Source organism: Bactrocera latifrons, unplaced genomic scaffold (assembly GCF_001853355.1).
Source record: "Bactrocera latifrons isolate USDA-ARS-PBARC rearing strain unplaced genomic scaffold, ASM185335v1 scaffold_264, whole genome shotgun sequence".
Classification (NCBI taxonomy): Eukaryota; Metazoa; Arthropoda; class Insecta; order Diptera; family Tephritidae; genus Bactrocera; species Bactrocera latifrons.
The window spans coordinates 3,520-14,647 of record NW_017536230.1 but is presented as its reverse complement, the minus strand read 5'-3'; the positions used below and the strand labels follow the sequence as shown (position 1 = coordinate 14,647).

Sequence of the window (11,128 nt, the reverse complement as noted above, 5' to 3'; positions counted from 1 at the left end):
TTAATTTATTAATTTATTTGCTTATTCATTTGTTGATTTTTTTTCTGTTCTTAAAGATACATTTTTGTATATCATGTAGATGAGATCGCTTCCCCAAGCGGCAGAAAACAACTCGTCGCTACCATCAAATATTCGAAAAACAATGATCATCCGGTTCCAGCAGCCGGTCAGTCAACAACCACACTGCACCGCCCACGCCGAAGAATATTTGTTGTATATTCTTCGATGTAAAGTAAACGATCTCATTGTCTTCCGCCGTTAAATTGCGCTGTAATACGCAACGCACGATTGCACCGTACTTCGGTACGGCATAGTAAAGCGCACCGGTGCGCCCATCCACCATCATACCCTTGCTGGGACCCAGCAAACTGCCCAACAACTCCAATTCAATTGAATTCGACTCTTCATCTGGTGTCACCTCCGTCTGTTGCAATTGCTTCGCAGTCAAGTCGTTGCCGATGTCATTCACTTCCTTTGTTTTTGTCTTTAATTGTGAGTTCGGTGTTGCATACAGCTTGCCGTCCGCGTCGGTAAAGAGTAGCTCACGCTGCTGGCCGAAAGCGATGTCGATTGGTTTGATTGGAAACGGTGCTTCAATAATGCCTTGGAATTTGCGACTGAGTAGCGCGCGACGACGCCACTTCTGTTCCACTATATCGTAGGCGAGTATGTGTGCGTCATCTGGACGTAGGAAGTAAATATATTTTTCCACTTTGCACAGCGCTGGACTGGGACCCAATTTGATTATTAATTTCTCACTATCACGTGGTGTTAGATAGCGGCTGCAGTCGATGCGCAATACCTGCCACGTTGGTGTGGGTGGTTGATAAAGAAATCCGTTATAATTTTTAACATTATTTTTTCCATTATTTAATTTGATGTCTTCTCGTACATATATAAATTAAAAGACAATGTCTTCCTAAATGTTTAGAATAAAATACTCTAAATCCTGCTAACCTACTGTGAGAGTTTCATTGAACTCATTTACTTCGCCTTGACTTGAAATTAAGGAATTATTATATATTCATATTCCCTTTTTTACATCTCTAGTTCCTTCGCTGCTAACTCTTCGGTACCAGATTCGCTTCGAAATTCTAACAAGACTCCGACCTAAAAATTGATTTAGCCCATGAAGACTTCAGTAGACTCAGGTCTAAAAATTGATTTCTGAAGAGACGATATTTCAGAGGAACGATTAAAAGCTCAGCTATAAGCCATGACAATGAGAGAGTTATTCTGGACGAATCGACCCGGACAAACCAAATATTTGTCCAGCATACAAGGAGTCACCGCATGATTTAACCTATCATCTCCAATCCTGTCATAACAGCACCTTCCCTGGGAATAAATGACCTGTCATGACTCTAACTACCTCTTCGCATGCCCAGCATACTCTACACATCTATCATCCTTCTCCGACTCCGTCGGAACAGCACATTTCCTGAGCCTAGCTGACTTCGCTGATCACCAACCTGAACCTTACTATCTAAGCGGGGATTAGTGACAGAGAAAAGCATTTCGGAAACCTGAAATCCAAATAAAAGCCGAAAATCGTCTAAGTACATATCTACTTTTCTCCGTCCACTATCTTCTTGACAGATGAACACTTCACTAAAATTTTACAGTTATTGTCTACATTGTTTTCCTATATCTTGAATTCAAAGCTTCAATGCGGTTTCAACCCCGGCACTCACCTCTGCATCGTTCCGAATCAAGTCATAAACCAGCAACTTTGGCGAACACATTTTCATCGTTTTCCCCACCTTCTCATCAGACGCCGATGGCATTTGCTCCCACCCCCCATCGAACACCCACAAACGTCCCAAATTGTCCACCTGCGTCCATATAGCCTTCTGTATCAATTCACAGTCACTTCGATTGCCATTAGCGTGTGCGAATCTATGCGGATATATCGCGCTTTGCAGGGGTACAAAACTTTCCGGCCATTTGGTGGCGATCAATGTGGGAAAGAGTTCACTCTCCATGCTAATGCAGAGGAAGACACGTGAGTAATAGAGCGATAGGTGGCGCACGCGATAGGATTCGGTAAGGCCGGTCTGTGCTAAGTGCCACGCGAGGCTGGTGTGCAGTGTTGTTATCATGACACCGATCAGGCAGATAATTATAGTGCGATATGCATATGCACTTCTTGTTTGCCTTTGTGACATTTTTATATACCGTTGCTTTACACGGTGTAATCAATTTACGCTCCGGCGGTGCTCCGGCTGCCAGCACTGGTAGATAGTTTGCAACTGAATGCAATTGACCGCTGAATTATTGAAGAGTGGTGCAAGATATTTTCGCCACGACGTGAGTGAATACGAGTTTGTAGGTTTTTCCTCGATTTGTTAATGGAAGAGTTGCAGTCGACATGCGATTGCAAGTGGCTGTCGAAAATTCTGCTGAGCTGGGCGAAGGTGTTCTATATCAAATGCTCGATTGCTGGCTTGTTAACGAAACGACGTTGCTTTAGCCAAGAGGGAACTTGCAGCTCAGTTGATAGTCGTTTTTGTTTTTTTTTTTTGGTTTTTTTTTGGGAGCAGACAAACTACAACCACTTTACACAACAACTTTAGCTTTTTTGTAAACTACTTCCCTTAACATAACTACTGCTTGAGCAATACTTTGCAATTCGAGACCGAGTGTAATAAATTTTGGTAAACAAAATGTCGTTGAATATAGTGCGATTTGTGTTTCAAAATAATATATTCAGCCAAGTAAAATCCGAACTCTGATTAAATGCTTCTAAATGTTTTAAAATTACTTTAGCCTGATTACACATACCTTCTTCTTCTTTAATGGTGTAGACAGCGCTTACGCGGTTACAACCGAGTTAACAATAGCGCGCCAATCGTTTCTTCTTTTAGCAATGTGACACCAATACGAGATACAAAGTGCAGCCATGCCCTTCTCCATTGATCTCTCCAATGGAATGGATGTCTTCCTCTTCCTCTGCTTCCCGGCGAAGGATGGAGTCATGTGCAGAAGTTCACGCAAGTGAGAAAAGTTCGCTGATTGCCAATCAACTGAGAGTGGCCAGAAACTATTCTTTTACACACGGCTCAAGCAGCTCACGACTTCCGGTCATAGACCAAGCATCCTCTGGGTAGCCAGAAAAAAGCCAAGCAAGCTAGAGTGAGAAGGAAAGGACCTGCCACGGAAAAAACGCTACCAATGAAATAACAGCCTCTGATAACTAACCTCCCTTTTTGAAGATAATTTCACGTATAGTCACATAAAATATTTCATTAACATTGATAAGAGCGAAAAAAGGATGACCAAAATACGTCAGTATGAAACTTGCTATTCTATAAGGTTTTGGGAGCAATTTTATGTACGTCTTCAAAGGAAGGTCCAAAAACTGACCATATTTTTATAAGACCTACAACTTGCTGAGTAAAGGTCAAACTTGGAGGTTAAATTTGAAAAATAACGAAAAATTATAGAAAGAAACCGCCAGGATAACTTCTGTATTGCATTCTTGTAGGTTTTCAAAAAAAGGTCCAATGACTGATTATTTTGTTACATCCCTAACCTGCTAAATACCTGATACCAGTGAATCAGTGACTTATAAAAGGTACTAGAAGTTGGGTGCCATTTTTCAAGAAGAAGTCCGTATAGATTATGAGAAAGCGATAGAAAAAAAGAGAACCAGCTCGCTTGAAACCTACTTTATACGCTGCTTATATAGAGAGTCGAATAATATTTATATTATAATCTCAACTCCCCTAGTACCAGATACGAAAACTGTAATTTACCCTATAGAGAAGAACCTTGTACGGAATGTACAAGTTACGATATGGGATGGGATTATAACGAGAACAATCCAACACATGTGAAATACTGTCTAACCACCAAAGCTCGCACAAAGGCTTAGAAAACTAAGTATTATATTTTCTTCAAAAGAAAAGTGGAGTTAAAACTTAATTAAATAACTGCTCAAAAGATGAATAATTACAGAGAAAGTTCAAATTCCACTTCCTTTCAAAAATATCTCGACTAAACAGGGTACCGGTCTTTTAAGCATGCGGATTGATTTCGATTTCATCCGACCAAAATCTTTATTGAGCAATATCACTCCCTAAATCAAGTGAAGACTCCGAAGTTAGCATTCGTATATCATATATATTATTTTCATAAACATATCTACATCTGAATATACTCTTTACACAATCCACAGGCCCGTCTACAGTTTATAAGTGAAGAACTGGATCAGTTATATTGTTGAAATAAGCTTTGAATGCGTGAGTTTACATAAAAAACCAGAATTTCCTTATCACTTCGTTAATATTGATAAAAATATAAAAAAAAACAGTTGGGTTAATACTGAAAAGCTCATTAATATGATTGTATTTTTTGCTCTGATGACTCATAGGCTTCTTTTGAAATTGTCAGTCTAAAAAGTTGCTCTAATTACGCGCTACCGACTTATGTACGTGCGTTGGTTTTATATATACTTAGTATATATACATGTGTATATAGATAAGTGGTTTTAACTTCGATATTGTATTATAATTCCTGCCAGATGTCAACTATTGAACTAATCCTTCGAAAATTCATTATTGTCCGCCAATATTATGACACTTGTGTGTAATTGCATGGGTTCGTCGGTATGACTAACTTAAAGCTATTTTTGACGTCAAGAGTACGAACTGCAGAGCTTATAAGAAACACCATATTATCACACTGACCTGAAGATTTACGAAATGTATAACATATTATTCACGAATATTTGGGTATAACAAAGCTATGTGCAACATGAGTAAAAGCCGCGCGAGCTCACTTTTGACTAAAAACAATGACAAGTTGATGATTCGAAGCAGTGAAGCAGATTTATGTGACAATGTATGAAACATAGCTTCATCATTTCACTCTGAATTCCCGTGTGGACTGCACAATATTAATCCAGTAAATCCCATAAATTCCATAAATTGGGCTTCGAATTGCTTCCGCATCCAGTGTATTCTTCAGACCTGTAGGCCAGTAACTATTTCCTGTTCTGATATCTCAAAAGTATGCTGGCTGGGAAGAAATTTGCGTTGAATGAAGAGATAATCGCCGAAACTGAGGACTATTTTGAAAGGACAAATCGGCATGAAAGGACGCTATTACCCTTGAAGGGAACTAGGGTGGAGAGAAAAAAACGAATTTTTGAAACATAAGTCAGAGCGACAAAAAACTATAACTGCTCTGAATTTCCTATGAAATATGACTATGAAAGTCATAAAATTTGTTGATTTCTAGAGGGATTCACCCTCAAGTGTGTGTTCCAACAACTACACCGCCTAATCGTTGCTGTGAAGTGGACTGAACAAACATTCATCTCCATATTGTTATTTTGCGCTTGTTTCGGCACCAATCGATAGTGATAAGAAAATATAAATAACGTCGTTCTTAGAAACACATTTCGGTAACAAATACCACTTTTTATCAGCACATAAATACGATTCATTGATATATTGGCACTGATAATACAATGTGTCACGTCCAAAAGTTGCTTTCCTTTTTTTGTTTTTTTTTTACACCTTGCAATAAACGCGATAATTGGCACCGATTATTTAACCCTTAGGTGATGAATGCTAAGTCGTTTTAATCACTTGAAGCGTTGACGCACGTTACACTCGACTCCCGTTAAAGTTAAAATATGTTAAGTGCACGAGTTGCTCGATAATACATTCAGGTGTGGTCTCCTATCTCTATGTGTATCATGCACAGGTTAAGGTTTTCCATTGGGGAAAAAAGCTAATAACTTTCGAGCGACGCGACAGTTGCGGTTTGTGTTTGCCAACGAAATAACGTGTGTCACGCACTTGCGGAGAGAAAAACGGAAAGCATTTACATAACCGTTAAATAACGTCTAGTGATTCACTGGCATCGAACGAACCAACGAAACAAATACTAATTAAATCGCACGAGAGGATTACACGGAAAATAATTAAATTAAATAAATTGTGTACTAATTTGTAGAATAGTTTCGAATTATTTTTAAAACCAAATATTCAAAATGTGCAACTGTTTGTGGGAGTGTCTGAAATGCCCGGCAAAACTTTTTTGTTGGTAAGTTTATATTTTTATTATTTTTAAGTATGTAAAGGAAGTATTATACAATGTGATAAGTTTTAAGCAAACAAAAAATTGGTAAAAGAAGTCTATAGGCGCAATTTTTTTCTTTCAACATAATTGCCTTCAAGGTTGATACAATGCACAGCGACCTTCCAACTTTTCGATATCATTTTTGTAGTACGATATGTTCTTTGCTTCAAAATAGACCTCAGTTTGGGGGACCTCTTCATTATTTAGCGAACATTTTTTCATAGCGAGTATTCTTTTGAGTACTGAGAACAGGAAATTGTCGCAGTGGGCCAGTTCTGGAGAAAACGGTGGACCCGGAAGCAATTTGAAGCCCAATGTATGAATTTTTGCGACACTATGCGGATTCCATGCGCATCCGAAAATACAGGCGCTACAACCTTGTCAGCCGTCTTTTGCGTTTTTTCACGATTTGGAGCCGGTTCATCGTGTGCAGTCACAGCCCGGATGACTGTCGATTGGGCTTCGAAGTGAAATGATGAAGCTAAGTTTCAACATCTACTGTCACATGTCGACAAAAAACCGGTTTTAATATACTTGAATTGAAACTTTTCAATTGATCTGTTCACTATAAGGAGAGTCGCGAATATTTTTCCCCTTTTGAATAGAAGTATCGAATTCTTATATAGTAATAACTTACAATACTCGCTGTCATTTGCTTGTCAACTGTCACCCAATACATTATGTGGCCACCAAATTAACCTCGATGTATTGCTTAGTTGTAGTAGAAACTTTTGAAAAAAATTTGTTGATATCAGTAAACACATTACTAGCTCTGAGCACGTGAAACCCCCGAGACGATTAGTCAAGCTACTTGAGCGATAGGAAAGCGAAGAACTGTTAGATAGCAAATGCATTGTAGTCTAGTAGTGTAAAGTGTACGATAAATATGAAGTGAAATAATTAGCAACGTATAGATAAATATTCAACTGTATTTACACATACATATGTAATATATATGAGCGAAATCCCAGATGTACTTCACCTGCGCAAAATTGCAAAAATAATTATTGCATTTGATATTATAGGTATATAGGTTAAGCGCTGAATTTGTTATTCAAACAGCAATCTCACAGATAATAGAAGTGTACATGTGAAATAAATCCGTCATAATCTCGTTTGATAATAAGCTCAACTGAAAGGTCTAAGGACAGCAGGTAACAATGTCGATAAATTTTACACAAGGGAAGTCTGTTCTCTACTTTTATTGGTCGGTTGGTGGGGTGAAGCGTCGGACCCGGGTGGTAACCGATTTAAGTGTTATCTAAGAACTCAGAAGATTTGGTGAATAAACGTATTATTTTTCTTCTCAGCTGCCCAATGCATCTTAAGTTCGAATATTGGGAGCAGTGGTATATCTCGTCTTATCCGGCTGAAGACGGGCCTACGCATAGATATTGCTACAGCGCCTCATCATCCTCCGCTCATGCCTTGCATTCCGTTGCATCCACTTTTCCCATTTTGTGAATGTGGATCTTAAGGATAGGTGTCCTGTGATGACCCCCAACATATTGCTAAGCTTCTTTTTTCCAAGGAGTGTGTTCCAATACCTAAGGTGCAGGGCTCACTACTTCAAACAACCCTTTCATTTCTTTCCACTTCTATATGACCGAGTACCCAGATGATATTAACTGAGTTACCTACTAAAAGTCTAGGCTATCAACTAGAATGTTTATGGACTTGCTGGTTAGAGCAAAAGACCACTTGGCCCCTCGGTTGCATTGCCAACATAACCCGAGTTCATTAACAAGGTCGAGTATGATACCATGCTTATAGTGACGTCTAGCTTGGCTTATAACAAGCTTATTGAGTTTATGTTTTGAAAACATCGTCTCGAACTATTATTATATTATTATTGGCTTTGTAATATACGTTTTTACAGATCCATACTAGTACATAACATATATTGCATATTAGTTTTTTATTTCAGAGAAATGTATAATAAGTACATATTAAATTTAGTTCTTTATTTTAAAATAATAAATTTTTAAACTCTTCTCTTTACAGCTGCTGCGAATGTGCGCTGAATATGATACTCGGCATATTCTGTTCGGTCATAGTATTAGCTGTCATAATCGGTCTGATCGTGTACTTCACAGTATACTATCATAAGGATAGTTCCGACGGTCAGCAAGAAAAATTGGTGCAGCAGCTTATAACAGCTGCGCCTACAACCTTTAAGCAATACTTCCAGCAACAACACTAAAATGGAATAAATGCGGTTTAATGCCAGTTTGGGGCTGTCTGGCATTACTTTAGTGTCTTATTGTATATTTTGTAAGTTTAATATATTTAAACAAATATTTTTAAACATTTATACAAGAAAATTTAACTGATTTTTAATATAGCTTCGAATTTAATAAAAGAAATAATGTAATCACACTGCTGCTAATCTAATCAAAGTTTTATTGAACAAATTTGGGTTCATTTACGATATGCTATAAATAGTTCGTTCTTAATGTTTGGGGCCATAATATAAGGCTATAGAAATAGTGTTATCACAATGATGTTTATACTATATACACGCATATGTATTTATAAATATTTATATAATATACTTGTATAAAATAGTGCTTAATTAAATTATTACTTCCCTTTGTTTAACTTCGTACCGATATATATCGTTTGATTATACGTATACTAGCCAAAATTCTATACGTTACGCCCATAAACTATAGGCTAGGTACATATTGAAACGAAGCGCTTTAAACACTATAACCAACACCCAACTGACAAATGAGACTGAATGACTGAAAAATGAGACCTGAACCAATATAACCACTCACAGATTGTAAGAGCAGTAACCCATTAAGAGGTTACTATCAACAAGTTTAATAGTTTAGAAAGCGTTATATAAGGATTTTGATGTAGAGAGGGTTGCTTCTTAACTAAAGATACTAACCAAAAGTAATAAAAATATCAACTTGGAAACAAATAATTTTGAATTTCACTTCGAACAAAATATATGAAAATAAGTGTCGAAAAATGTCATTAGAATAAGCAAAATAAAATATTTTCACAAGAACTCAAGCGAATAGATCACCGAAGCAGTTTAACAAAAAAATAAAGCTAGCAAAAAGTGCAGAAGATGTGTTGGTATGGAAAAAGTGTATTGTTTATATCACTTTAAGGCAAAATAAATACATAAATGCATATTTTCAGCGAGTTTTTCCATAATTGAGTATTATTTTTGCCCGTTCTCTTTCAGCGGCTGCAGATACAATGTATTTTGTGCCACCGCCTGCATTGTGATCATCGCCTTAATAATTTTCCTATTAATTTGCTTTGCTGCTTTTGTTTTTCACAAAAGTCCCGATGCCGACGAAGACAACTCGATTATGCAAGAAATAATGAGCTTTATTTTGAGACCTTTCTCAGGTTGATGGCACTAACGTACGGTTATATGCGAATGCTATCTTTAAGTTAGAATAACTACAGTTAACAAATTTGCCTTGTATTTTAATTAATATAAGAAGAGAAATGTAATGATTTGAAGATTTCAGTGTTACTGATATTGCTTAGTAGTTTCTATTTAATAAAGCGAGATTGGAAAGTTATTTCATGAAAATTTTGCCGTCGAGGCGATGGGCATAGGTTTAAAGCTTCAAATAGGCATGTTATTAACCGGCTGAGAATTAAACACTTTTGTAGTAAGACGAGTGAATTAATCACATAGCATTTGAGCGCCTAAGTTGATGTTACTTTTTTTGTTTTGGATAATTTCGCAAGACAAAAACTTGTTTAACTAATTTGTGGAAGTGAAATTTTCTAAGCTAATTTCTTGGTCTCCAATATTCCAAGTTCTGATATGGTGTTTGATGACTCATTTAAGGGTTAATTTGTAATAATGTAAGGTATATTGTAAATTTCGAAAATGTAATGTTTCGAGAATTGTGTCTCTCTTTTTTTCATAAAGTTATCCATGAAGTTTACAGGCAAATCTGAAAAGCTAATGAAATATTCTTCTACCGTGTGACATACATACATAAGACATTAGAATTACAACTGATAACTAAAAAATATTGAGATTATAATAGTTTTTTAAACGTTTAAAAAGACGCGTTTTAACAAAGAACAATTAAAATGTGTGGTGTGTTGTGCGATTGTCTCAAGGGTTCAGGAAAAGTTGTCTGCTGGTAAGTCAATATTTTCACCAGAATGGGTATGGAGTATACTTTATTAGCTATACAATTTAACCTTATGATGGACTTGTGCTTCGTCTATTTTCAAAGTTCAAAGTTATAGAGTTGATGTTTAAATTTTCGATCTCAGGGTCTTCTAACAAAACTTTCCTTTGCTTCTGCCGCATAATGCTATTATTATTAGAAGTAGTACGAGAAATATTAAAGCTTGCTATAGCGGATATTCACTTTTCGAAATTTGGATCTTACTGAATTGTACACCTATCTTCCGGTGATCGAAAAAACATCTACATATAAATGCAAATAAAATATCATACTATTTTCTAAATATTTATGTCTATATCTTTTTGGTGCCTGTATTTTTTCCAGCTGCTGCCAATGTGCCTTTACTATCTGTCTGGGCATACTTGGTTCGGTGCTCATATTGTTCCTCATAATTGGTCTTATCGTATACTTTACAGTATTTCACCATAAAGGGGAGGAATCCGATAAGAAAATGATAGAAGATATGGTGACTGCCGCCCCATTAACTTTTAAAGGACTTTTCCAGCAATACTATTAAAAAGATTTAAGCATCATAAAGCTTACGCGTGATTTGTGTTATAGAATGTGTTAGCTTTTATTCAATTATTGTTACTAAAAATTATGGTTTATATTTACATAGTTAGTTCCATTATATGTATACTATATTTATATTGCTTTATATAATTCTTTTAATGAAGGTTATGTAAATTAAAACGCTTTCGTGAAATTAAAGTAAATTGTTTGAATCTTTAATAATACCTGGTATAACTGCTAAGGTTTCGATACTGTGATCTCGCGATATGTAATAAGTGTCCTGGTAATAAAACAAGCTTGTTAAAACGGGCGGAAGTTAGTTTTTATTCGGGGCTTTA

General features: G+C 36.5%; 3 protein-coding genes across 3 annotated transcripts; 2 read left to right on the top strand and 1 right to left on the bottom strand.

Moving 5' to 3' along the window:
* LOC108969754 lies at window positions 1-2,168 on the bottom strand. Its single transcript, XM_018934666.1, has 2 exons — window positions 1,695-2,168; window positions 1-802 (listed from the first exon to the last, which is right to left on the bottom strand). Exons 1-2 carry the CDS (start codon window positions 2,166-2,168, stop codon window positions 125-127), a joined length of 1,152 nt encoding a protein of 383 aa, XP_018790211.1. The 3' UTR covers window positions 1-124.
* A 2,889-nt stretch (window positions 2,169-5,057) lies between these two features.
* On the top strand, window positions 5,058-8,705 carry LOC108969755 (protein midgut expression 1-like; the record flags this gene model as incomplete). The annotated part of the gene is given in 2 exon segments (XM_018934667.1): window positions 5,058-6,057; window positions 8,098-8,705. Coding segments are annotated over 2 exon segments (252 nt in total). The 3' UTR covers window positions 8,297-8,705.
* Window positions 8,706-9,963: 1,258 nt separating this feature from the next.
* LOC108969756 (protein midgut expression 1-like) lies at window positions 9,964-10,870 on the top strand. The gene is made up of 2 exons (XM_018934669.1): window positions 9,964-10,226; window positions 10,602-10,870. The coding sequence occupies exons 1-2, from the start codon at window positions 10,174-10,176 to the stop codon at window positions 10,792-10,794; spliced, it is 246 nt and encodes an 81-aa protein (XP_018790214.1). The 5' UTR covers window positions 9,964-10,173; the 3' UTR covers window positions 10,795-10,870.
* The last annotated feature ends 258 nt before the right edge of the window (window positions 10,871-11,128 follow it).

Excerpts from the sequence above, each read along its gene's own strand:
- LOC108969756 (XM_018934669.1), top strand. The coding sequence starts at position 10,174 with ATGTGTGGTGTGTTGTGCGATTGTCTCAAGGGTTCAGGAAAAGTTGTC. Across the intron at positions 10,227-10,601 it reads TCAGGAAAAGTTGTCTGCTG|CTGCTGCCAATGTGCCTTTA; the intron begins GTAAGTCAATAT and ends TATTTTTTCCAG.
- LOC108969754 (XM_018934666.1), bottom strand. The coding sequence starts at position 2,168 with ATGTCACAAAGGCAAACAAGAAGTGCATATGCATATCGCACTATAATT. Across the intron at positions 803-1,694 it reads TGATTCGGAACGATGCAGAG|GTATTGCGCATCGACTGCAG; the intron begins GTGAGTGCCGGG and ends CCAACGTGGCAG.